Source organism: Schistocerca cancellata, chromosome 10 (assembly GCF_023864275.1).
Source record: "Schistocerca cancellata isolate TAMUIC-IGC-003103 chromosome 10, iqSchCanc2.1, whole genome shotgun sequence".
Classification (NCBI taxonomy): domain Eukaryota; kingdom Metazoa; phylum Arthropoda; class Insecta; order Orthoptera; family Acrididae; genus Schistocerca; species Schistocerca cancellata.
Genome location: NC_064635.1, coordinates 74,937,542 through 74,964,205, shown reverse-complemented (window position 1 = coordinate 74,964,205; position 26,664 = coordinate 74,937,542). Strand labels below are relative to the sequence as shown.

The window sequence follows — 26,664 nt, the reverse complement described above, 5'->3', positions numbered from 1 at the left end:
GGCGTTCCTAGACCACCAGCGGCGTACATTGGGCCCCACATAATGCCACCCAAAAACAGCAGGGAACCTCCACCTCCTGCAATAACTGGTCAATGTGTGTAAGGCGTCCAGCCCGACCGCGTTGCCTGCACACAGGTCTTCAACGATTGTCTGGTTGAAGGCATATGCGACACTCATCGCTGTCGAGAATGTGATGCCAATTCTGAGCGGTCCATTCGGCATGTTGTTGGGTCCATCTCTACCACGCTGCATGGTTACAAAGATGGGCCTCTCTATGGACGTCGGGGGTGAAGTTGCGCATCATGCAGCCTATTGCGCACAGTTTGAGTCGTAACATGAAGTTTTGCGGCTCCACGAAAAGCATTATTCAACATGATAGCGTTCTCCGAGCCATAATCAGTAGGTAGCGGTCATCCACTGCAGTAGTAGCTCTTGGGCGACCTGAGCGAGGCATGTCATTCACAGTTCCTGTCTCTCTATATCTCCTCCATGTCCAAACAACATTGCTTTGGTTCACTCTGAGACATCTGGACACTTCCCTTGTTGACCCTCGAGTTTACTTTTTGTGAAATTACTGGATTACTCTATGTTAAGAAACTAGTTAAAAGAAATATTATCAGTTCAATATGCAACATTTTGCAAGGAAAAAGATCATGATTACGTCACAAGCCAACATGCCTGATGTAATATGGACCACAAAAAAATGGAATAAGGAACATCTACAGGCTCCCATCTAGTTTCTTCGAGGGCTTGGCACTAACTTCCATTTCTGACTGAAGTTTTTCTATGTCATGTCAGCAGTGGCAACAAAAATATCAGTCAGGAGTCAAAAGTGATTCTTAATAACATTATTTTAGGTTGAAATTCATATCCAAGCACAAATATTAAATAGTGGCAATTTTATTATTTTGGGACCTCTATTTACACAAATTTAACTGTGCTGGGTTTTCAAGATGTTCCAGAAGTTCTGTGTGCTATGAACACAGTCCCTTTCTTCACAGGTACTTCTTGGGTATGCAAGTCAGATTTGATACAAATTTTATCAGACAGGTCATATGAAATTACAGATTATCTCCAGGAATTTAATAGATTGTTTGAAAAATCAAGTGGTGCAAGCACTGAAAACGCCATGGGACTACATTATAAACTAGTCAGGTGCCTCACTTATTGCTTAGGGTTGGAGGATCTGGGCACTTAAATTGAATAGATTACCTTATTAGTTATACAGACAGAAAATGATTTGGTAAATATTATATTGATTCAGACAACACAAAAGTTCACAATAAAACATAAGTGGAGAGATTACAAAAGAACTTATTACGATTTTACACAGACAGAGTAAAACAAGAATAATAAAAGTGATGATTATAATGGTCGCTGCCAGCCTGATACTGGACAATTATGGTTGTTATTCTGCCCAAACACATGAAGGACATGAGTGGTGTATTCACCTCTAATGTAAAACTTTATAATTATATAATAAAAAATTACATTTAAACTGTATGTCAGAACAGATTAGACAACAGATTTAAAAATAAAGAAGCATAAATAAGATCATTACAAAATGTAGGAATGTAAATGATTAACATAAACATTGAACATTAAGAAAACGAATAAAATTAATTATTTTGATCCTTAATAAGTGTTTACAAAATATAAGCTAAACATTGTCAAAAAAGCTAAACGAAATAGAAAAGTAAAGGAACAATTAAAAGAAGAGTGTAAAAGATAGAAAGACAATCAAGAATGGAGTATGAAAAAATTTTAAAAGATCAACCAGTTAAACAAGGAATCAAAGGAATAGGTGATAATCCATTAAAAACAACTGAGGAAAACAAAGAAGCTGATAAACAAAGGGTTCCTTATCGTCTAAATGATTTAGAAAATTGAGCGATATTCCACCAACCACACAACATGAAAGTTCATAACCTAATTACATTTTAAGTGAATCATAAATACAAGATTTACTGAATCAATATCTAGAAGAAATTAAATATAGAAGAAAGTTAAAATTGATGAAGACACAATGAGTATTGAATAAGTAAATATGAGTGAAAGAATGATAGAAATTATCAGCAACTGTGGAGAAACAGTTTTTGGATAAAGAGCTAGATTTAAGTATATTGGAGGATTACCAGTGAAATATGATAACTTAACAAATGACAAAATAGAACATGAAGGTACAGATGAATTAATGACTTCTTTAACTGAAAACCGATTACTATGGATGATTTAGGTGAAGAATTTGATAACTTTGATTTACAAAGATATGCTTGAATTTTTTCGATTTCAGCGCGGTACATAATTAAAATAATTGAAATAAAATGATATCAAGCTAGGTAAATATATATAAAAAGTTGATGAAAGTGATTGTTGAAGAATATTTCCCTAGTTTTTCAGAAAGGACTTTCAACAGTTCATTAGATAAAATTCGTGTGCAATTAATATTCAAAAAAGCTAACCAAATATGTTTTGATGAGTGAGGTTCTACAATTAATTGATAGATTTAAAAAAGGTAACAAATAAATTTAACAGTTTTATTATTAATAATCCAGAAGGAATTCTATATTTGATTAGAGCTTTGGAGAATAACCCTTCTACATTTTGGAAATTCTGAAAAATATAGGGAATCATCATCAAAACATTAATCAACAAACTATCTTTTGAATTAGATATTCCTGGTTATGGTTATTGTGGCCCTGGAACAATATTAGAAGAAAGATTAGGTAGAGGTGGTATTGGAATTAATCATTAGACAGTGCTTGTGAGATACATGAATTTTTTATAGCTAGATAATGCTTTAGAGGAAAGACATAAAGCAGAGAAAGAAATTCAGTTAACTGGAAAACAAGAAATGTATTCTGAATATGCTTTACTTGGTGAAAAATTGGTGGCAACAGCTGTTGGAAGAATAATATATGGAAAAAGCAAATTAGGAATGGATATGGAAACTGATGACAAAGTGTTCATTTTACAAAATTCTTTATTAATTTTTTATCAATATACATGAGTAACATTAGTACTGATTATACATCCAAGTGATAAAATTAAACCAAAATCAATTGAATTTAAATTAAATAATGTACAATTAAACAGTATCAACAATTTTAACTGGTACTCAAAAAAGAAAGATATAAAAATCTGGTGTTCCTGTAGTGAAATAAATTGCTGAATATGTAATGAAAAAGAAAGAAAACTTTGGATTAACGAATGAAAAGGAGCATTTTTACCAATTTTATTGGCTTTTTTTGTGCAATTCGTTCAGTAATTGTTGATATTTCTTCTGGTGTTTTATCTGCTGATAATAAACAGAAATTTGATAAACAATTAGAAGAACACAAAAGATGTAATTTAACAATGGGAAAGGAAGGTACTGGACTGAAAAAGTAAAACAAATTGGAAAAAATTATTCAAACACATAATAAGTCTTTAGCTAATTTTAATGTAGAAGAATTAATTGAACAACTGAAAATTTAATATTTTAGAGGTTTATTCATGACTGATTAATTGTCCTGGAAACCAAAAAAATCTTGAATGTAGAACGCTAAATGAAATACATTTGATCATGTTGGTATTCACTGGATTTTTTTCTTATAAATCGAAAATACGAAATTAGTTTTGGATTTATTTAGTGGAACTATACCGAAAGAATTAATTATTTGGAGAAAAATGAGCTAAAACATCAATATAAAACAGAATTTTAACAAATTTATTTGTAGTCATTTATTTGTATTTGTCTTAAAACTATTATCAAATGTTACAACTTCAATGAAATTTTAAATCCCAAAAACTGACATTTTTGGAAATAAGACAAATCTTAAATACACCAAAAAAATTGAATTACAAATAAAATGGAAAAAATACTTAATGAATAATGTATTACAAAAATAAATAATTTCAATAAACAATTAGAAAATTAACTTATATTTTTTGTAAAGAATTAAATAGTATTTTTAATTCAACTCAAAGGTATGTTACTTTTATTGGTAAAATAATACTAAATGTAAAAGCTCCAATCGATAAAACTGGTGTTGTTAATAAACAATATTTAGAAAAAGAAATAAAAACCTTCTTACATATCCTGAATATGAAAGTATTAGAGTGTAATTCAATAATTATGTCAATAAAACAGATTTTAATGACAAATTAATCATCTTAAGAAAACTGTCTGAATTACTTTACAAAAAAGGAAATTCAAAAAGACTGTTTAACACAGAGCATAAAACAAACAAGTTATCTTTGAAACAAAATATGTGATAAGCAAATTACTGAATTTGTATTTATTCCCCCAAATGAAACAAATTTTATTCTTAAGAAAATGGTTATTATTAGTTAAAATGTTTCTTCAAATGTGTGTGATAATCTTTACAAAGTAACCAAATCTATCCAATCAATGAAAATATGACATGAATCCAGTTTTCTAACAGAAGAAAAACAGATACTGTTAAAACTGTGCCAGTCGATTTAAAAGTAATTTTATTTGGTCATTTGTTGTGTTAGAATCAAATGCAGACATCAGATTAAAACAGTAATTAATTCATGTTTTTATCTGTATAAATTGAATATCACGCTTCACATTCTGTCATTCAAGAGAATCAACGAACCCTTCATGATTATCATACCTATCATTTAAAGTGTAAAAAATTTACTGACACTGATAATCCTTACAGAATAACAACAACTAAAACCGGAAGACAAAGAACTGAAGGCCTTGCTTCTATTTGTAAAACTAAAAACAATAAATTCGTTAAAAATTTTTATCTAATAGGTTGAAGATTGTAAATATCCACACTGAAAATATACTAGGTCCTAAAAGATGTATTAATGAAGAAATTACTGATGACTTGCATAAAGCAACAGGAAAAAATTAAAAGATTACATTTCTTATCTCTTGCTGCAGATGATTTATGGCAGCCGGCCGAAGTGGCCGTGCGGTTCTAGGCGCTGCTGTCTGGAACCATGTGACAGCTACGGTCGCAGGTTCGAATCCTGCCTTGGGCATGGATGTGTGTGATGTCCTTAGGTTAGTTAGGTTTAACTAGTTCTAAGTTCTAGGGGACTAATGACCTCAGTAGTTGAGTCCCATAGTGCTCAGAGCCATTTGAAGCATTTTTTTTTATTTATGGCAAAGGGATCTGGTCAACAAGGATTCTGGTAATTTAAGAGGAATTTCAAAAATAAACAAAGGATATGAATATTTATTAACTGTTATTGACAATTTTTCGAAATTTTCTGGGGTCATTGCAATTAAAGAGAAAACAGGTAAAACTTTAGTTATTGATTTTTTTTAAATAATCAGAATACATCGTCTAAGAAATTTACAAACAGAGATAATGGAAGAGAATTTTATATAATGATTTTGAAAATATAATGTAAAAATATGTTATTAGTCACTATTCAAGTTCTTTGGAATTAAAAACATCCATCTGTGAAAGATTGCACAGAAGATGGAAAGAAAAAGTGTGGAAAAAATTTAATTTGCAACGAAATTATAAATGGATTGATTTAGTAAAAAGCCTAGTTAATGAATATAATAATAAAATTCATTCAAAAATAATAATGTAATCGAAAGATGTAAGTATATGAAATGAAAAAAATATTACTCTAAACAGTTTATGTAACAAATTTGCCAGATACTAAATCTAAATATAAAATATGTGATAAACTAAGTTGTATTGATCACACAAAAAAAGATGTAGAGAAAATAATATATAAAAGAAAAAATTCATAATTAGAGTAACCAAGCATTTACTCACAATTGTACTGAAAAAAAGGGTGAAAATTTTTCGATTATCATAAACATAAATATAGGTATTATCAAAATTTAGATGTCTTAAGGAAAATTTGTTTGTAGAATATATTTGGAAACAGATAATAAATTAGGCTGTCATGAACAGATATTAAAAAGTATTGAATATATTTCAACTGGAATTGCAACATCATCTGAAAGAACTTAGTACATCTTTTTTGTATGATTGTCCTTTAGTACTTAGTACAAGTTTGTTGTACTAACTAAACAACAGGTAAAGTTTAATATTTTTAACGATTGTGTAACTTGAACCTAAATTTTAACTTTTAAAATTTAATATTTTTAGCAATTTTAAAAAGTGGGCCAGAACTGGCATTTGTGTACTGTTTCCACCAGAGCATAACTGACCCTTGCCAGCTTGTTTCCATCCGGCAGTAAAGGTGTTAAAGAGCTGCTCACCTTGAAGTTGAAGGATTCGCTCACTCCCATCAGCATGATGAACAAGGTATTGGGATTCATCAGATCCTGAAATGCTCCGCCACCGCGCCAACGTCCAGTGCATATGGTCACTTACTCACTTCTGTCGTACCCATTTCAGTCATAGTTGCTGATGTCATGGTGCTAATATTGGCACATGCATAGGTCGTCGACTGTGGAGGCCCATCCTTAGGATTGTTTGATGCACTGTGTGCTCAGACACACTTGTATTCTGCCCAACATGAAAGTCTGATGCTAGTTCACCACATGTCCTCTTTTAGCAGTCTGTCCAGCCTCGAACGTGTGACACGTCTAACACACAAGACCACGACATCTGGATGTGGTTTCACCTTGGTTTCACGACGTGTTGAAGACACTCACCACAGCACTCCTCAAACATCCGACAAGTCATGCAGTTTCCGAAATGCTCGTGCCGAGCCTCCATGCGATTACAATCTGCCCTCTGTCAAACTCAGATAGATCATGCTGTTTCCGCATTCTACATATAGACAGCAAGTCATTGATAATACATGCATTGTTTGTTTCTGAGTAGAAGTCATTCCGCACTAGGTGTCACTGCAATCACGTGGACGTGAACAATCTGTTTAGAAAAAGTGACAAAAAGGCAGATTTCAGAGTACCTGTTGGCTCAACACAAAAGTTTTGTCTCAAGTACAGATAGTGTTCAGGATCAGTGGACAAAGTTCAAAACCGTCGTACATAATGCGTTAGATGAGTATGTGCCAAGCAAGATCGTAAGAGACGGAAAAGAGCCACCGTGGTACAACAACCGAGTTAGAAAACTGCTGCGGAAGCAAAGGGAACTTCACAGCAAACATAAACATAGCCAAAGCCTTGCAGACAAACAAAAATTACGCGAAGCGAAATGTAGTGTGGGAGAGCTATGCGAGAGGCGTTCAATGAATTCGAAAGTAAAGTTCTATGTACTGACTTGGCAGAAAATCCTAAGAAATTTTGGTCTTATGTCAAAGCGGTAGGTGGATCAAAACAAAATGTCCAGACACTCTGTGACCAAAATGGTACTGAAACAGAGGATGACAGACTAAAGGCCGAAATACTAAATGTCTTTTTCCAAAGTTGTTTCACAGAGGAAGATTGCACTGTAGTTCCTTCTCTAGATTGTCGCACAGATGACAAATTGGTAGATATCGAAATAGACGTCAGAGGGATAGAGAAACAATTAAAATCGCTCAAAAGAGGAAAGGCCTCTGGACCTGATGTGATACCAGTTCAATTTTACACAGAGTACGCGAAGGAACTTGCCCCCCTTCTTGCAGCGGTGTACCGTAGATCTCTAGAAGAGCGTAGCGTTCCAAAGGATTGGAAAAGGGCACAGGTCATCCCCGTTTTCAAGAAGGGACGTCGAACAGATGTGCAGAACTATAGACCTATATCTCTAACGTCGATCAGTTGTAGAATTTTGGAACACGTATTGTGTTCGAGTATAATGACTTTTCTGGAGACTAGAAATCTACTCTGTAGGAATCAGCATGGGTTTCGAAAAAGATGGTCATGTGAAACCCAGCTTGCGCTATTCGTCCACGAGACTCAGAGGGCCATAGACACGGGTTCACAGGTAGATGCCGTGTTTCTTGACTTCCGCAAGGCGTTCGATACAGTTCCCCACAGTCGTTTAATGAACAAAGTAAGAGCATATGGACTCTCAGACCAATTGTGTGATTGGATTGAGGAGTTCCTAGATAACAGAACGCAGCATGTCATTCTCAATGAAGAGATGTCTTCCGAAGTAAGAGTGATTTCAGGTGTGCCGCAGGGGAGTGTCATAGGACCGTTGCTATTCACAAGATATATAAATGACCTGGTGGATGACATCGGAAGTTCACTGAGGCTTTTTGCAGATGATGCTGTGGTGTATCGAGAGGTTGTAACAATAGAAAATTGTACTGAAATGCAGGAGGATCTGCAGCGAATTGACGCATGGTGCAGGGAATGGCAATTGAATCTCAATGTAGACAAGTGTAATGTGCTGCGAATACACAGAAAGATAGATCCTTTATCATTTAGCTACAAAATAGCTGGTCAGCAACTGGAAGCAGTTAATACCATAAATTATCTGGGAGTACGCATTAGGAGTGATTTAAAATGGAATGATCATATAATGTTGATCGTCGGTAAAGCAGATGCCAGACTGAGATTCATTGGAAGAATCCTAAGGAAATGCAATCCGAAAACAAAGGAAGTAGGTTACATTACGCTTGTTCACCCACTGCTTGAATACTGCTCAGCAGTGTGGGATCCGTACCAGATAGGGTTGATAGAAGAGATAGAGAAGATCCAACGGAGAGCAGCGCGCTTCGTTACAGGATCATTTAGTAATCGCGAAAGCGTTACGGAGATGATAGATAAACTCCAGTGGAAGACTCTGCAGGAGAGACGCTCAGTAGCTCGGTACGGGCTTTTGTCAAAGTTTCGAGAACATACCTTCACCGAAGAGTCAAGCAGTATATTGTTCCCTCCTACGTATATCTCGCGAAGAGACCATGAGGATAAAATCAGAGAGATTAGAGCCCACACAGAGGCATACCGACAATCCTTCTTTCCACGAACAACACGAGACTGGAATACAAGGGAGAAGCGATAGAGGTACTCAAGGTACCCTCCGCCACACACCGTCAGGTGGCTTGCGGAGTATGGATGTAGATGTAGATGTAGACAGATTTGTATCAATAGTAGGTCAGTGGTAATGTTCTGGCTGATCACTATAATTTGCTTTTGGTACAGCATCTAACGTCCCAAACACAGCATGATATCGGCAAGTGATCATCTGAAGATTCAACCTAAAGTTAGCTAAGAGATGGTGTTCTCACGCCTACCACACCCCACTCTCCTGTTCTACTCTTTGACCTTCGATCCATCCACTGTCACAGGTACCGGCAGCATTAGCACTGAGGATCTTACCTGGCTGCTTGTGTGATCCGTTAACGTGAAAATCCTCAAGAGCGTGCCAAAGGCCGGGAACATGTCACCGCTTCACAGATAAAAGTAATGGTGTTGTTATGGTCTCCTTTCGGAAAAACTGCCTGCTGCAGCTCGCGAACCCAGTTTATCCTGTGAAAGCCTGTCCATTTGCGTGTCGCTACTAAAGACCCAATATATATTCGAATTGCTTACAGTAGTCAAACCTGTTATATGTAGTTTTTACTCAGTTTCATTGCCCCACACTCCCTTCCATTACAAAATTCACGATTCCTTCGTGCCTCATAATATTTATATTCAGTGTCAATAAATTGCTGTTTTTCAGGAACACTGTTCTTACTGTTGCGAGACTCAAGCAATACTCAGTATATCCTTTGTTACCTCGATTACATTACAGAACATCTTTCCATGGCGTCATCCATTCTGACCAACTAATGTTCCAAATTCTTTGGCATCCCTGATACAATCAAAGGAAGGTTACAATACGAATGACAATAAAACATAAAAATTACAATTCTTTTCATAGAATATACAACTGTAAATATAATTTACAGATACATCCACATTAATTCTGAGCTTCTGGTTATTTTTTTCTTTAATTTCTTCCTTGTGATGTCGGTCTGAGATACTTGATTACTGAATGTCACAGCATTAACTAATTAATTAATAATTGAAAAATAGTCAGCAATGTACATGCATAAACTGTTAAGCTGACTGTGCAATAATTCCCGAACTTGGCACCTCTCTCAGTCTTCGGAATTGTGTGGATGATATTTTCAGGAAGTCAGATTGCGTGTTACCAGACTTATACATTGTGCACACCAACGTGAATAGTCGTTTTGTGCCACTTCCCCCAATGATTTCAGAATTTCTGATGAAATGTTGTATATCGCTTCTGTGTTATTTGATCTTAAGTCCTCCAAAGCTCTTTTGAATTCTGATTCTAATACTGGATCACGTATCTCTTCTAAATCGACTCTTGTTTCTTCTTCCCCCCATATAGGCTTTCAGTGAATTCATTCCACCTATCCGCTCTCTCCCCTGCATTTAACAGGGGAAAACCCCTTGTGCTCCTAATGTCACAAACCTTGCTTTTAATGCCACCGACGGTTGTTTTGACTTTCCTGTATGCTAAGTCTGACCTTCCGATAGTCATTTCTTTTCTGATGTCTTCACATTTTTCCCGCTACCATTTCGTCTTAGCTTCCCTGAACTTCCTATTTGTTTAACTCCCCCGAGACTTGTATTTCTATATTCCAGAATTTCCCAGAACATTTTTGTACTTCCCCCTCTCATCGATCAACTGAAGTAGTTCTTGTGTTACCCATGGTTTCTTCGCAGTTACCTTCTTTGTACCCATATTATTTTTCCATATTCTCTGATTGCCCTTTTTAGAGATGTCCATTCCTCTTCAACTGTTCTGCCTACTGAGCTATTCCTTATTGTTGTAACTATAACCATAGAGAATTTGAAGCGTGTCTCATCACTCCTTAGTACTTCCATCCGAAACGGTATGATGAGCAGACTGTAAGTGAATGGTGATCGACGACCTAATGCGATCCTCTCCTGTTTGAGCAAGGTGACCTAATTGCGATGGTGTATCGTTCACAGTGTACCAGTTCTCCAAGGAATATTAGGTTCACACTCACAGTTGAAAGTTCACGTTTTTGAAACCTATGTCACCTTAATGATGTTCTGCAACTTTATGTCTCTAACCAGGACGCTGACGGGCGTATAAAAATTTGTATTTGCAAATGGAGATAAAGTCACGGACTGTCTTTCAATAGACGAAGGGTTAATGACCTCCAGTATTTAGTATTGCTTGTAGCAACCAGTGTTGAGGTAACACATGGTTAGAGACCTGCATAACACATAGGTTTTAGTTCATACGTTCGCGAGTTCATAGAGGTAAAACGCCGTGTTGAAATGTTATCGCAACGTGACATGTAGTCTCTCGCAGGCTAATAGTATTCAGCATTCAGTCAGCAAGTTAGGTATGATAACGTAGATTTTCCCGGCGTATCAAATACTGTTGATTTTCACGGGTTTGCAGCGGGGTTCCATCATCCTGACGACAACACGATGTTTCGGCGGACCATCTGGCCGCCATCTTCAGGTGAGATTGAGTGCACAATTACGCCGGAACTGAAGAGACCTCAGATTCGGCGGCTCGTTTATACCGTCATGGACAGAGTATTAGTACAGTTCAAGATCGATGTGTGGAACATCAACGGCATACACGTCTGCTTCAACCGGAAAAATCAGCCGTTGCTAAAGACTGTCTTAATGAAGGGCACAATATGTCCTTCAAAGAGACGCAAATTATTGCCTCGGCTGGGATTGTGTATTGAAAGAATCAATTGAAATACGTCTGTCTGATGATATTATTAACAGAGATAAAGGTTTTCCTTTAAGCAACACGTGGAATTCTATTTTATCACAGATAAAACAACAACGGTCTGGTTTCCGACCGGCTGCATTTTAATTTTGCGATTCCTCGCTTTTGACAGTTTTCACTGCTGGCGCCACTGCAATTCTTCGCCTCACAGAGGGCAGCTCTTCCGTTGCTCGCGCACGCGCAACGGCCAGTACCCGCGGTATAAAGGAGCCGCCGAATCTGAGGCCTCTTCAGTTCCGGCGTGATTGTGCAGTCAATCTCCACTGAAGATGGTGGCCAGATGGTCCGCCGAAATATCGTGTTGTCGTCAGTATGATGTAACCCGGCTGAAAACTCGTGAAAATCATCAGCAAGTTAGGTAGTTGGCCTCTTGACAAATTGGACAGGGTATCAGCGAACGACATTTCCCTTACAACCAAGGCGTAGCCAGGCTTTTGACAGAGGGGTGGGGTCCGATTTGTTGAAGAGGACCTTAAGAAGACTATGTTTTCCATTCATTCCTAGAATTTCCATATAGATTGATAAACGATTTTATTCGACAATGATATCGGAGTTTTCATCAACAAGAGATATAATCTCCTGGCTTAGGAGGGCTGTATTATAACAAACCGCTTAGAAGCAGCCATACTCCAGTCTCCCTTCATACTCTAAGGTCATTTTGCACTCTTGTTCTTTCAGTCTGGATTTGAGAGAGGAACTGATCAGGTACGAAGAAGCGTTAATTTTTTTGGACACCGTGACGGTTATCGACTGGGCTTTTGGCATAAAGAGATCTCTGTTTGTCGGAGAAGCTAGAACAATTATTGGTTATGAAAACGCAAATGATCCGTAATTATTCAACCTTACACATTCCCAAATTTCCTCATTTAACGATGCATCTCTCACCTTTCGACATGTAAGAGAATTCATTTTCTGCAATACAGAATATCACGGCAGATAAATGCAGGAGCTTAAAAGAAGAGAATCTGAGTTATTACACTCCTGGAAATGGAAAAAAGAACACATTGACACCGGTGTGTCAGACCCACCATACTTGCTCCGGACACTGCGAGAGGGCTGTACAAGCAATGATCACACGCACGGCACAGCGGACACACCAGGAACCGCGGTGTTGGCCGTCGAATGGCGCTAGCTGCGCAGCATTTGTGCACCGCCGCCGTCAGTGTCAGCCAGTTTGCCGTGGCGTACGGAGCTCCATCGCAGTCTTTAACACTGGTAGCATGCCGCGACAGCGTGGACGTGAACCGTATGTGCAGTTGATGGACTTTGAGCGAGGGCGTATAGTGGGCATGCGGGAGGCCGGGTGGACGTACCGCCGAATTGCTCAACACGTGGGTCGTGAGGTCTCCATAGTGCATCGATGTTGTCGCCAGTGGTCGGCGGAAGGTGCACGTGCCCGTCGACCTGGGACCGGACCGCAGCGACGCACGGATGCACGCCAAGACCGTAGGATCCTACGCAGTGCCGTAGGGGACCGCACCGCCACTTCCCAGCAAATTAGGGACACTGTTGCTCCTGGGGTATCGGCGAGGACCATTCGCAACCGTCTCCATGAAGCTGGGCTACGGTCCCGCACACCGTTAGGCCGTCTTCCGCTCACGCCCCAACATCGTGCAGCCCGCCTCCAGTAGTGTCGCGACAGGCGTGAATGGAGGGACGAATGGAGACCTGTCGTCTTCAGCGATGAGAGTCGCTTCTGCCTTGGTGCCAATGATGGTCGTATGCGTGTTTGGCGCCGTGCAGGTGAGCGCCACAATCAGGACTGCATACGACCGAGGCACACAGAGCCAACACCCGGCATCATGGTGTGGGGAGCGATCTCCTACACTGGCCGTACACCACTGGTGATCGTCGAGGGGACACTGAATAGTGCACGGTACATCCAAACCGTCATCGAACCCATCGTTCTACCATTCCTAGACCGGCAAGGGAACTTGATGTTCCAACAGGACAAATCACGTCCGCATGTATCCCGTGCCACCCAACGTGCTCTAGAAGGTGTAAGTCAACTACCCTGGCCAGCAAGATCTCCGGATCTGTCCCCCATTGAGCATGTTTGGGACTGGATGAAGCGTCGTCTCACGCGGTCTGCACGTCCAGCACGAACGCTGGTCCAACTGAGGCGCCAGGTGGAAATGGCATGGCAAGCCGTTCCACAGGACTACATCCAGCATCTCTACGATCGTCTCCATGGGAGAATAGCAGCCTGCATTGCTGCGAAAGGTGGATATACACTGTACTAGTGCCGACATTGTGCATGCTCTGTTGCCTGTGTCTATGTGCCTGTGGTTCTGTCAGTGTGATCATGTGATGTATCTGACCCCAGGAATGTGTCAATAAAGTTTCCCCTTCCTGGGACATTGAATTCACGGTGTTCTTATTTCAATTTCCAGGAGTGTATTTATCAGATGGTTTTTAGTACCAAGAGTATCCAAAGAGATGCAACTCTTTTCATTTAAGGAGAGGGGCAGCATGTTCAAGGAATTTGGAATCTTTCAGGGAAGAAAGGCATTCGGACGGAAAAAGACTAACCCAGGGATTTGCTTAAATTCAAGACGTAAAATAACAGAACACCATTTCCACGATTGCTGGCGGACGGATTCAAACCACCTCCCCTCCCGAATGCAGGGATTGCTAGCTCAGCAGACCAACGCCTGGAGCTACCCCAAGTCATCGGAGAATTTGGAACAACTGGTTGTTGTACATTGTTGTAAAGTAAAATAAAATGCACCAAAACAAAAGATTGAATTCTGGCATTGCATGTTTTTTCTTTAATTCTGCATGTTTAGTCATTTGATAGTGCATGAATGCATGCATATTTTAAGATTTAACTATCCACGGAAATGCTGGATTCAGTTGTTACAGTATTATAAGAGTGTAAACACACTACTGGCCATTAAAATTGCTACACCAAGAAGAAATGCAGATGATAAACGGGTATTCATTGGACAAGTATATTATACTAGAAGTGACATGTGATTACAGTTTCACGCAATTTGAGTGCATAGATCCTGAGAAATCAGTTCCCAGAACAACCACCTCTGGCCGTAATAACGGCCTTGATACGCCTGGGCATTGAGTCAAACAGAGGTTGGATGGCGTGTACAGGTACAGCAGCCCATGCAGCTTCAACACGATACCACAGTTCATCAAGTGTAGTAACTGCCGTACTGTGACGAGCCAGTTGCTCGGCCATCATTGACCAGACGTTCTCGTTTGGTGAGATATCTGAAGAATGTGCTGGCCAGGGCAGCAGTCGAACATTTCGTGTATCCAGAAAGGCCCGTACAGGACCTGAAACATGCAGTCGTGCATCTTCCTGCTGAAATGTCGAGTTTCGCAGGGATCGAATGAAGGGTAGAGCCACGGGTCGTAATACATCTGAAATGTAACGTCCACTGTTCAAAGTGCCGTCAATGCGAACAAGAGGTGACCGAGACGTGTAACCAATGGCACCCCTTACCATCACGCCGGGTGGTACGCCAGTATGGCGATGACGAATACACACGCTTCCAATGTGCGTTCACCGCGATGTTGCCAAACATGGAAGCGACCATCATGTTGGATTCATCCGCAAAAATGACGTTTTGCCATTCGTGCACCCAGATTCGTCGTTGAGTACACCAACGCAGGCGCTCTTGTCTGTGATGCTGCGTCAAGGGTAACCGCAGCAATGGTCTCCGAGCTGATAGTCAATGCTGCTGTAAACGTCGTCGAACTGTTCGTGCAAATGGTTGTTGTCTTGCAAACGTCCCCATCTGTTGACTCAGGGATCGAGACGTGGCTGCACGATCAGTTACAGACATGCGGATATGATGCCTGTCATCTCGACTGCTAGTGATACGAGGCCGTTGGTATCCAGCACGGCGTTCCGTATTACCCACCTGAACCCACCGATTCCATGTTCTGCTAACAGACATTGGATCTCGACCAACGCGAGCAGCAATGTCGCGATACGATAAACCGCAATCGCGATCGGCTACAATCCGACCTTTATCAAAGTCGGAAACGTGATGGTACGTATTTCTCCTCCTTACACGAGGCATCTCAACAACGTTTTACCAGGCAACGCCGGTCAAATGCTGTTTATGTATGAGAAATCGGTTGGAAACTTTCCCCATGTCAGCACGTTGTAGGTGTCGCCACCGGCGCCAACGTTGTGTGAATGCTCTGAAAAGCTAATCATTTGCGTATCACAGCATCTTCTTCCTGTTGGTTATATTTCGCTTCTGTAGCACGTCATCTTCGTGGTGTAGCAATTTTAATGGCCAGTAGTGCAGATTTTGGACCAAAGTGACATGGAGGGATGCAGAACGCAGTCGGCTAGGACGAATTGAAACATCCCGCTGAAAACTTCTTTTAAAAACGGACTATTGAATGGGCTGTCATCACATATCCCTTCTGCTCTCCCCAAAACGCTCCCCATCACTCCGTATTGGAACTGGCTTTTGTAGTTGAGTACCATCCAGCTGACGACATTGGGCGACATTTTGCCATTTTCGCAACTAATGACAAATATAGAGCAAATCTTTTAAAGAAATGCAACCTTGTGTACAACACCATTTTTGGGCGACGTGGACAAATCCAAGTGTATTTTTATGCACTGATTTCAATTTACTGTTGTTTGTAATGATATTTACGGCTCCGATGCCTTGTGAAGTACTGAAATATTGCAATACCAAATTTCTACCAGCCTCCAAATAACGAATCCATTACTAACATAAACTGCCGTAGATAAATAATTAGACTATTATGGTACTGCATACTTGTTTTTAACTTACCATAAGGCTAGCGGATGAATCAAAATCGATTTTCCTCTTCTTCCTTGTTACAAACTTATCCATAAATGGAAACTATCACAAGAGCACACAGCACTTAAACACGTTAGCACTTACATTAAATTCAACTGCAATTAAGAAGTGAGGAAGAGGAGAAGGGGGAGAGCAGTGTTTAACGTCCCGTCGACAATAAGGTCATTAGAGACGGAACACAAGCTCGGAGTTGCAAAGGATGGGGAAGGAAGTCGGCCGTGCCCTTTCAAAGAAACCATTCCGGAATTTGCCTGAAGCGATTTAGGGAAATCACAGAAAAATCAGAATGGCCGGACGTGGGTTTGAACCGTCGCTCTCCCGAATGCTACTCCAGTGTGCTAACCACCGCGGCACCTCTCAAGTAAGAGCTAAACTGACTAACAAAACAACGAACGAGCTCAAACAATACCAACAATTGGTGCTGGCTAAAATAGGAATGGGTTATAACGGACAGTACCATGGAAGTATAGACAGTTAAAATATATCGTTGGCCTTGGTGACTATCGATAGTGCATATCATTTTGTCGACTTATGATTCAAAGTCAAAATATCTTTCAAATTCAATGCATGGCAACCAGATCGTGTGTAATTTCATCCAGGTGATTTTTTTTTTTTTTTTTTTTTTTTTTTTTTTGAGCGGTGGGGGGGTAGGGAGCTGGACCCATCCTTTGGCCGCAGCCTTGTTACAACTTGTCCTCGTGTCAGCTGCGCTCTCCACCTTCCTCGAGCGTCGGCAAGTGGTCGGGGATTCCGGTGTTGCTCGCGATTGGTAGTCGGCGGTCTCTTTCATCTACTGGGGTAGTGGTTCCAAATGGCAGCCGATCACTGCAGTTAGATGCCTGCTGACCAAGAGTGACCCAGTTTCAAAGTGTGTGCGTCCTGTACTACCTTGTAGTTCAAGGACCATCCAGTAAATTGTATGACCTCTCGTCTGCGATTTTCTTTGTATTTCCAGTTCTTGTATGGCTTGTGCAACCTGGAAACAAATTACGAATAATAATCAGTTACACAACTGACATAAGACAGATAGATATTGTTACCATCTTTACGCTCACGAAGATCATTAACATATGCAACTCGCATACCATTTCTCTATAAATTCATTGCAAACGTCGATAATTACATCAGTGAAATTTATGTTTCTTTCCTCACTGTTATTTCTTCAACAACAACGAAACTAGTTAGGTTTAATAGAATTGCTTATATCTCACAAATTAAAAATTATCAGCATAAAAGTGAAGTTAATTGTCTAAATTTCAAAATTATATATATTCTTCATTTCCGAGTGGGTGGAAATTGGGATGTTGGTTCTCAAATCTTTTAGTTTGTGTGCACTACATTCGACCCGAGAAATTCAGCGATACTGAGTGATTCTCTATCAATTACCATCCCTAGCTGTGGTTTCCGTCATCTCTAGTTCATAATGACTACTTACAATTCCTGTTTTTCCTACTTTGGCATCCTTCGTTCATTTTACATTAAAACGTAAATCTGTAACTAAAGCAAACATATAATTCGTTAAAAAATACACAAAAACTATCCTGCACCATTATCTGTTGCTTTCTACAATTTTAATTTGCCTGTTCCTCTTACCTTACTTTTTTTCATTCCTTGCTTTATGTTTCACCATATTCCATTACCTGTCTTCTAATGTACTAATCGAGCCAAGATTTCATCCTTCTAGTTCGTCCTCCTTCAATATATATTATGGGTTTTTGTTCCATTACATGGGTGATCGTCTCCCACATCTCATATTAAGAATACCTGGGAATCCGTAAAACTGTCTCATCTTATTCTCATTAGCACATAAAACACTCTTTTAAAACAGTGCGTTCCCCTATACATCCTCTACACAAAATCATACACAAATCGCGGCGTCCTTTGCGTTCGTCAATGCTCACTAAACATCATCTCTCACAGCTCACAGAACATCACTTCTCCAAACTCGGCACCGTCCTTTGCCTTCTTATGACAACATTTCTCATAACAGTCAATCCTCAATACGCATTTCTCTCCTTCAGCACTTACATCTAACAATTGGCCTACGTTTCACTTCTTTGTATTTTCGTTCCAATCGCCCTGACTTCGTGTGACAAATTCGTGGATCTCATGCAGTTTCAATTACATGTTTGCCTGAGATCACTTGGACCTTCTCTATTGCTGACAGAATGCAGACTCGATGTCACATCTGCTTTAATACTCTTTTGTCCCTTTAAATATTTTAACATGTGAAACGTAATGACTCCCATTGCATTTAACGCATTTCAGCGTTTCCAGCTCCACAACGTTACCGTGCACAATTCTTTGCACTTTATATGGTCGGCAAGATACACTGACGGAAAACAATGGCAACACCAAAAAATAATTAATGTAGAGTAATGAAATTTCGGTAATATATTTCTCTAGGTAACATTTGTAAGTGGTTAACATTGGTAGATCACAGGTTAATGTAAGCGCGAGATAGCCATTGCAAAAGCGAAACGCTGGTACACTAATAAACAGTGTACCCGAGAGAACGTGGAATACAAGTATGCAAACATGCACGGATTGTATTGTACAGTTGCTTGATGTCAGTGGGGGGGGGGGGGGGGGAATGGAATTCCTTGCCTGTTGCTCTTGGTCGGTCAATACAGGGACGGTTAACGCCGTTTGTGGATGACGCTGGAGTTGACGTCGAGTGACGTCCCATAAGTGCTCGATTGGAGACAGATCTGGTGATCGAGTAGGCCAAGGCAGCATGCCGACACTTTGTAGAGCATGTTACAACAGCGGTGTGTGGGCGACCGTTATCTTGTTGAAAAATATCCCATGGAATATTCTTGATGTATGGCAGCACAACAGGTCCAGTCACCGGACCGAGGTACATATTTGCAGTTAGCGTGCGTGGAATAACCACGTGAGTGCTCCTGCGGTCATTCATCACTCCACAAACCATAATTCTACATCTACATCTACGTCTACATCTACATTTATACTCCACAAGCCACACAACGGTGTGTGGCGGAGGGCACTTTACGTGCCACTGTCATTACCTCCCTTTCCTGTTCCAGTCGCGTATGGTTCGCGGGAAGAACGACTGTCTGAAAGCCTCCGTGCGCGCTCTAATCTCTCTAATTTTACATTCGTGATCTCCTCGGGAGGTAAAAGTAGGGGAAGCAATATATTCGATACCTCATCCAGAAACGCACCCTCTCGAAACCTGGAGCAAGCTACACCGCGATGCAGAGCGCCTCTCTTGCAGAGTCTGCCACTTGAGTTTGTTAAACATCTCCGTAACGCTATCACGGTTACCAAATAACCCTGTGACGAAACGCGCCGCTCTTCTTTGGATCTTCTCTATCTCCTCCGTCAACCCGATCTGGTACGGATCCCACACTGATGAGCAATACTCAAGTATAGGTCGAACGAGTGTTTTGTAAAGCCACCTCCTTTGTTGATGGACACTCCCAATGAATCTCAACCTGGTGCCCGCCTTACCAACAATTAATTTTATATGATCATTCCACTTCAAATCGTTCCGCACGCATACTCCCAGATATTTTACAGAAGTAACTGCTACCAGTGTTTGTTCCGCTATCATATAATCATACAATAAAGGATCCTTCTTTCTATGTATTCGCAATACATTACATTTGTCTATGTTAAGAGTCAGTTGACACTCCCTGCACCAAGTGCCTATCCGCTGCCGATCTTCCTGCATTTCGCTACAATTTTCTAATGCTACAACTTCTCTGTATACTACAGCATCATCCGCGAAAAGCCGCATGAAACTTCCGACACTATCTACTAGATCATTTATATATATTGTGAAAAGCAATGGTCCCATAACACTCCCCTGTGGCACGCCAGAGCTTACTTTAACGTCTGTAGACGTCTCTCCATTGATAACAACATGCTGTGTTCTGTTTGCTAAAAACTCTTCAATCCAGCCACACGGCTGGTCTGATATTCCGTAGGCTCTTACTTTGTTTATCAGGCGACAGTGCGGAACTGTATCGAACGCCTTCCGGAAGTCAAGGAAAATAGCATCTACCTGGGAGCCTGTATCTAATATTTTCTGGGTCTCATGAACAAATAAAGCGAGTCGGGTCTCACACGATCGCTGTTTCCGGAATCCATGTTGATTCCTACATAGTAGATTCTGGGTTTCCATAAACGACATGATACTCGAGCAAAAAACATGTTCTAAAATTCTACAACAGATCGACGTCAGAGACGTCTATAGTTTTGCGCATCTGCTCGACGACCCTTCTTGAAGACTGGGACTACCTGTGCACTTTTCCAATCATTTGGAACCTTCCGTTCCTCTAGAGACTTGCGGTACACGACTGTTAGAAGGGGAACAAGTTCTTTCGCGCACTCTGTGTAGAATCGAATTGGTATCCCGTCAGGTCCAGTGGACTTTCCTCTGTTGAGTGATTCCAGTTGCTTTTCTATTCCTTGGACACTTATTTCGATGTCAGCCATTCTTTCGTTTGTGCGAGGAGTTAGAGAAGGAACTGCAGTGCGGTCTTCTTCTGTGAAACAGCTTTGGAAAAAGGTGTTTAGTACTTCAGCTTTACGCGTGTCATCCTCTGTTTCAATGCCTTCATCATCCCGGAGTGTCTGGATATGCTGTTTCGAGCCACTTACTGATTTAACGTAAGACCAGAACTTCCTAGGATTTTCTGTCAAGTCGGTACATAGAATTTTACTTTCGAATTCACTGAACGCTTCACGCATAGCCCTCCTTACGCTAACTTTGACATCGTTTAGCTTCTGTTTGTCTGAGAGGTTTTGGCAGCGTTTAAACTTGCAGTGAAGCTCTCTTTGCTTTCGCAGTAGTTTCCTAACTTTGTTGTTGAACCACGGTGGGTTTTTCCCGTCCCTCACAGTTTTACTCGGCACGTACCTGTCTAAAACGCATTTTACGATTGCCTTGAACTTTTTCCATAAACACTCAACATTGTCAGTGTCGGAACAGAAATTTTCGTTTTGATCTGTTAGGTAGTCTGAAATCTGCCTTCTATTACTCTTGCTAAACAGATAAACCTTCCTCCCCTTTTTTATATTCCTATTTATTTCTATATTCAGGGATGCTGCAACGGCTTTATGATCACTGATTCCCTGTTCTGCACTTACAGAGTCGAAAAGTTCGGGTCTGTTTGTTATCAGTAGGTCCAAGATGTTATCTCCACGAGTCGGTTCTCTGTTTAATTGCTCGAGGTAATTTTCGGATAGTGCACTCAGTATAATGTCACTCGATGCTCTGTCCCTACCACCCGTCCTAAACATCTGAGTGTCCCAGTCTATATCTGATAAATTGAAATCTCCACCTAAGACTATAACATACTGAGAAAATTTATGTGAAATGTATTCCAAATTTTCTCTCAGTTGTTCTGCCACTAATGCTGCTGAGTCGGGAGGTCGGTAAAAGGAGCCAATTATTAACGTAGCTCGGTTGTTGAGTGTAACCTCCACCAAAAATAATTCACAGGAACTATCCACTTCTACTTCAGGATAAACTACTACTAACAGCGACGAACGCTCCACCACCGGTTGCATGCAATCTATCCTTTCTAAACACCGTCTGTACCTTTGTAAAAATTTCGGCAGAATTTATCTCTGGCTTCAGCCAGCTTTCTGTACCTATAACGATTTCAGCTTCGGTGCTTTCTATCAGAGCTTGAAGTTCCGGTACTTTACCAACGCAGCTTCGACAGTTTACAATTACAATACCGATTGCTGCTTGGTCCCCGCATGTCCTGACTTTGCCCCGCACCCGTTGAGGCTGTTGCCATTTCTGTACTTGCCCAAGGCCATCTAACGTAAAAAATCGCCCAGCCCACGCCACACAACCCCTGCTACCCGTGTAGCCGCTTGTTGCGTTTAGTGGACTCCTGACCTATCCAGCGGAACCCGAAACCCCACCACCCTATAGCGCAAGTCGAGGAATCTGTAGCCCACACGGTCGCAGAACCGTCTCAGCCTCTGATTCAGACCCTCCACTCGGCTCTGTACCAAAGGTCCGCAGTCAGTCCTGTCGACGATGCTGCAGATGGTGAGCTCTGCTTTCATCCCGCTAGCGAGACTGGCAGTCTTCACCAAATCAGATAGCCGCCGGAAGCCAGAGAGGATTTCCTCCGATCCATAGCGACACACATCATTGGTGCCGACATGAGCGACCACCTGCAGATGGGTGCACCCTGTACCCTTCATGGCATCCGGAAGGACCCTTTCCACATATGGAATGACTCCCTCCGGTATGCACACTGAGTGCACATTGGTTTTCTTCCCCTTTCTTGCTTCCATATCCCTAAGGGGCCCCATTACGCGCCTGACGTTGGAGCTCCCAACTACCAGTAAGCCCACCCTCTGCGACCGCCTGGATCTTGCAGACTGAGGGGCAACCTCTGGAACAGCACAAGCAGCCATGTCAGGCCGAAGATCAGTATCAGCCTGACAGAGCCTGAAACCGATTCGTCAGACAAACTGGAGAGGCCTTCCGTTCAGCCCTCCGGAATGTCTTTCGCCCTCTGCCACACCTTGAGACGACCTCCCACTCTACCACAGGTGAGGGATCAGCCTCAATGCGGGCAGTATGCCGGGCAACCACAGTCGTAGTCCGATCGGGGGATGCGTGGGACGAGCTGGCCGTCCCCGACAAACCCCCATCCGGACCCCCACAGTGATGCCCATTGGCAACAGCCTCAAGCTGTGTGACCGAAGCCAACACTGCCTGAAGCTGGGAGCGAAGGGATGCCAACTCAGCCTGCATCCGAACACAGCAGTTGCAGTCCCTATCCATGCTAACAACTGTTGTGCAAAGAACATCTGAACTAATCTACAGAGAGGGCAAACAAATCGACACAAAATTTAAACAGTTATTAAAATACAAGATTGCCTAGTAAATGCAGTAATGCTGCTACTTGCGCACTGCTGACACACTGCTCGGCGGCGGAAGGAGACTACGCGATTTTACACTATTCAGGTACTAAAACGCGATGCTACAACTCTCAAATACTACACTCCAGGTGTAGGTCCACTGTGTCTGGCACTCAGACAGGTTGGTTAAAGGCCCTCAACGGGCCTCCTTTTAACCATCGCATGGTCATCACTGGCACCGAGTGGGGACCAGCTTTCATCAGAAAACACAACAGACCTCCACGCTTCGATCGATTTTTTCGCATTTGTCCTCCCACATTTTATTTTTCCTTTCGAAGATGGTCTTTTTTACTTATCCGTTAATCCTAACACACAAGGATCTATCAGGTTTTTCCCGTGATCTGCACCAATTATTTTAGAACATCTTAAAGTTTACTTTTTCTGCAGTGCCTCGAGTCCACAATCCCACAATTATGGGTTCCTCTTTCCTTTTTGGTAATGGGAGCTGGGTCGAAATCGACAATGACAGTAATCACTGGCATTCACTCATTATGATTTTTGATCGATTCTCTAGACAGAAGCGGAGAAATGGCTTTGCCAGCACAAGTAATTATTAATAAGATTGGCTATAAATAATTAATCAAGAATTTTAAAAAGGTAATATTCAAAAACACAGTACATAAAAATTATTTACTTTAATATTCTTCAACAAAGCTCTACTTACGTCTGGAATGAGAACATCTCACAGTCCCAATAATCCATGACAAATATCAGCTGACGTCAACAGTTATGAAAGACTAATTTAATCTAGAACTGCTTGTCTTGAATTGCTTGTTTTACCTCACTGATGAACTTTCGGTTAAAACAGATTAAATATAGAGTCAAAAGTATTAAAATTTTAATCTCTTTCTTCAATTTAGGTAAGTGTCACCGGTATCAAATGTTTTTCTGAAAACTAATTCGTATATACCTGATAATATAGTTCAGTATGTTTTGTTTTGTCTTGTCTTGTCCTGTCAGTCGCTGAGTGCAACCGCTTTCCGAATGGAAGGTAATCTGATAAAGTTTAGTATGTTTCTCTGCGCTGATCATTCGTCTGACAACAGCCAGTATGTAACCCGGTACACCAACTTGTGATTGATTCGTCGCATCGAAACTGATTCATTCTCTATCGTAATGAAATATTTGGGCCAATGGAGTTTGGTAATTTGTACAACGGCATTCACAAGTTACTGCAAAGATTGTTTTTCTGAATTTCGCTGTTCATTACTCAGAGATCCCTACAGTGCAAATGGCTTGGAATTGATATTATTTATTTATATTATGTTGGTGCTGGAGGGTGCTGTAACTGGATACGAAGACGACACAATAAAACTCTTTTCGTTACAGCGACCTGCTGTCCAGAGGTTCTTCAATGGACCGAAGTGACGGTTATTCCCAACTCAGCGTGTACGCAGTACTATGAGCCAGGCCGCATTATTGGAAGCACGCTGTGTGCCGGAAACGAGTACACTGGCATGTGCCCTGTGAGTAGAAAATGTGATTCGTCTTGACCACTTAGCCCTAAACTGCTTCTTAATGTGTGGCTTTTCAGACTCTGGGTTTGTAGCGAAATAGTAAGTGCTATTTACAATTAATTAATCAATGTTTTTACAGTTTCTTTCATCGAATTAACAGGTTTTGCTCCATCACACGGTCTGCTTGCATTCACTGATAGCCTGTCAAAGTATCGCGTAATCTAGCCGGGACTGACATCTAGGCTCCTGAGTTTTCCACTTGTTATCAACGTGTTAATGTCCGCAGATGTCAATGTCTCAGAAGTTGCAGGAGGGTGAAATCGTTATATCCATTTCTTCCCTAAGACTTCTGATCGATGATTATGTTGATATTCACAGCCGGCCTGAGTGGCCGAGCGGTTCTAGGCGCTACAGTCTGGAACCGCGCGACCGTTACGGTCGCAGGTTCGAATCCTGCCTCGGGCATGGATGTGTGTGATGTCTTTAGGTTAGTTACGTTTAAGTAGTTCTAAGTTCTAGGGGACTGATGACCTCAGAAGTTAAGTCCCATAGTGCTCAGAGCCATTTTTGATATCCACACTGGCAAGAGATTTAGGTGGTGACAGTATTAGGTATAGCCTGACCTTTTAAACATATAAATATCCACTTCTGTATCTACACCTACATTCACGTGATTACTCTGCTATTCGCAACTGAGTGCCTGGCAGAGGGTTCATCAAACCACATTCAAGCTACTTCTCTACCGTTTCGCTCTCGAGCAGCGTGCGGGTAAAACGAACACTTAAACCTTCTCTTGCGAGCTGTGATTTCTCTTGTTTTATTATTACGATAACTTTTCCCTATGCAGGTGAGGAGAACGTTGGTGACTGGAATTTCATGAGAAGGTCTTGCCGCAGCGAAAAATGCCTTTGTTTTAATGACTGCAACCTCAGTTTGTGTATCATACCTCCTCCCGTATTTCGGGATAATACAATTAATTATAAAATTTTATATATGAATTTGGCATTTGTAACCATTAAGACATAAAAGGACTAGGTGCACCACCTTGAAGAACATAAACAGATACTAATACAACCGTTTTATTTCTGTAAAATAGATGTATTTTGGATCATGTAGAAACTTATTGCAGTGAGCACTTAGAAAGCCTATTCTTATGCAATTAGTATTTTTACGTCAAGGAGTACAATTTAGAAAGAAAAAATAAAATGTCCACTGCATTAATCATTATCTCAGGATTACTTTGGTGGCTGTTAGTCATTAAAGATTATTCATTTGACTTCTTCTGTGCACTTCATTACGCTCTCTGATGTGATGGTGACATTCGCGACGCACAGAGCCGAAGGAAGCAGAATTTCTCGGCAACAGGTGTGAAAGCGACGGTTTGCCTCTTTGTCTCTACACACACACACACACACACACACACACACACACGCACACACACACATACAAAAGCAAATTCTTGTGCCTCCCACCTGGCATCCAAGCTTCACAAAAAAAAAACCCTCACCACAGGCATTCTACGCTATATGGGAGTACTCCATCTTCTGTATTCGTTACTTTTGGCTTAATTCCGCTGGCCAACGACACAGTAGCTACAGCATTGCTGGGTCACTACAGAATCATTTCAGTATGTTCTGAGTGAATGTGTAAGTTGGTCAGTGCCGGGAGCTAGAAGTGTTAGCTAGAAGTGCTCATTAGACAGTAATGATGGGCATCGGTCACAGTAAAAGTTAAAGGTAGGGTTGAGAGCCAGGTTTGTAGTAAGACGTTGAGTGATTCTTCTTTAATAATTACATATATCAAGGCTAAACAAAAGGAAAGAGTTTTATCTTTGAAGTGGGAATAGAACGGAAGTTACTTGCTAGAATTTCCGTCGATTAATGATTTATA

The 26,664-nt window shown here is 41.0% G+C and overlaps 1 protein-coding gene across 1 annotated transcript in view; it reads left to right on the top strand.

The window, feature by feature from the left end:
• Positions 1-26,664, top strand: part of LOC126106135 (brachyurin-like) — an 88,033-nt gene that overhangs the window by 48,483 nt on the left and 12,886 nt on the right. Inside the window, exon 5 of the mRNA XM_049912378.1 lies at positions 24,647-24,783. Within this exon, the coding sequence (XP_049768335.1) occupies positions 24,647-24,783 (137 nt within the window). The remainder of the gene's footprint in view (positions 1-24,646; positions 24,784-26,664) is intronic.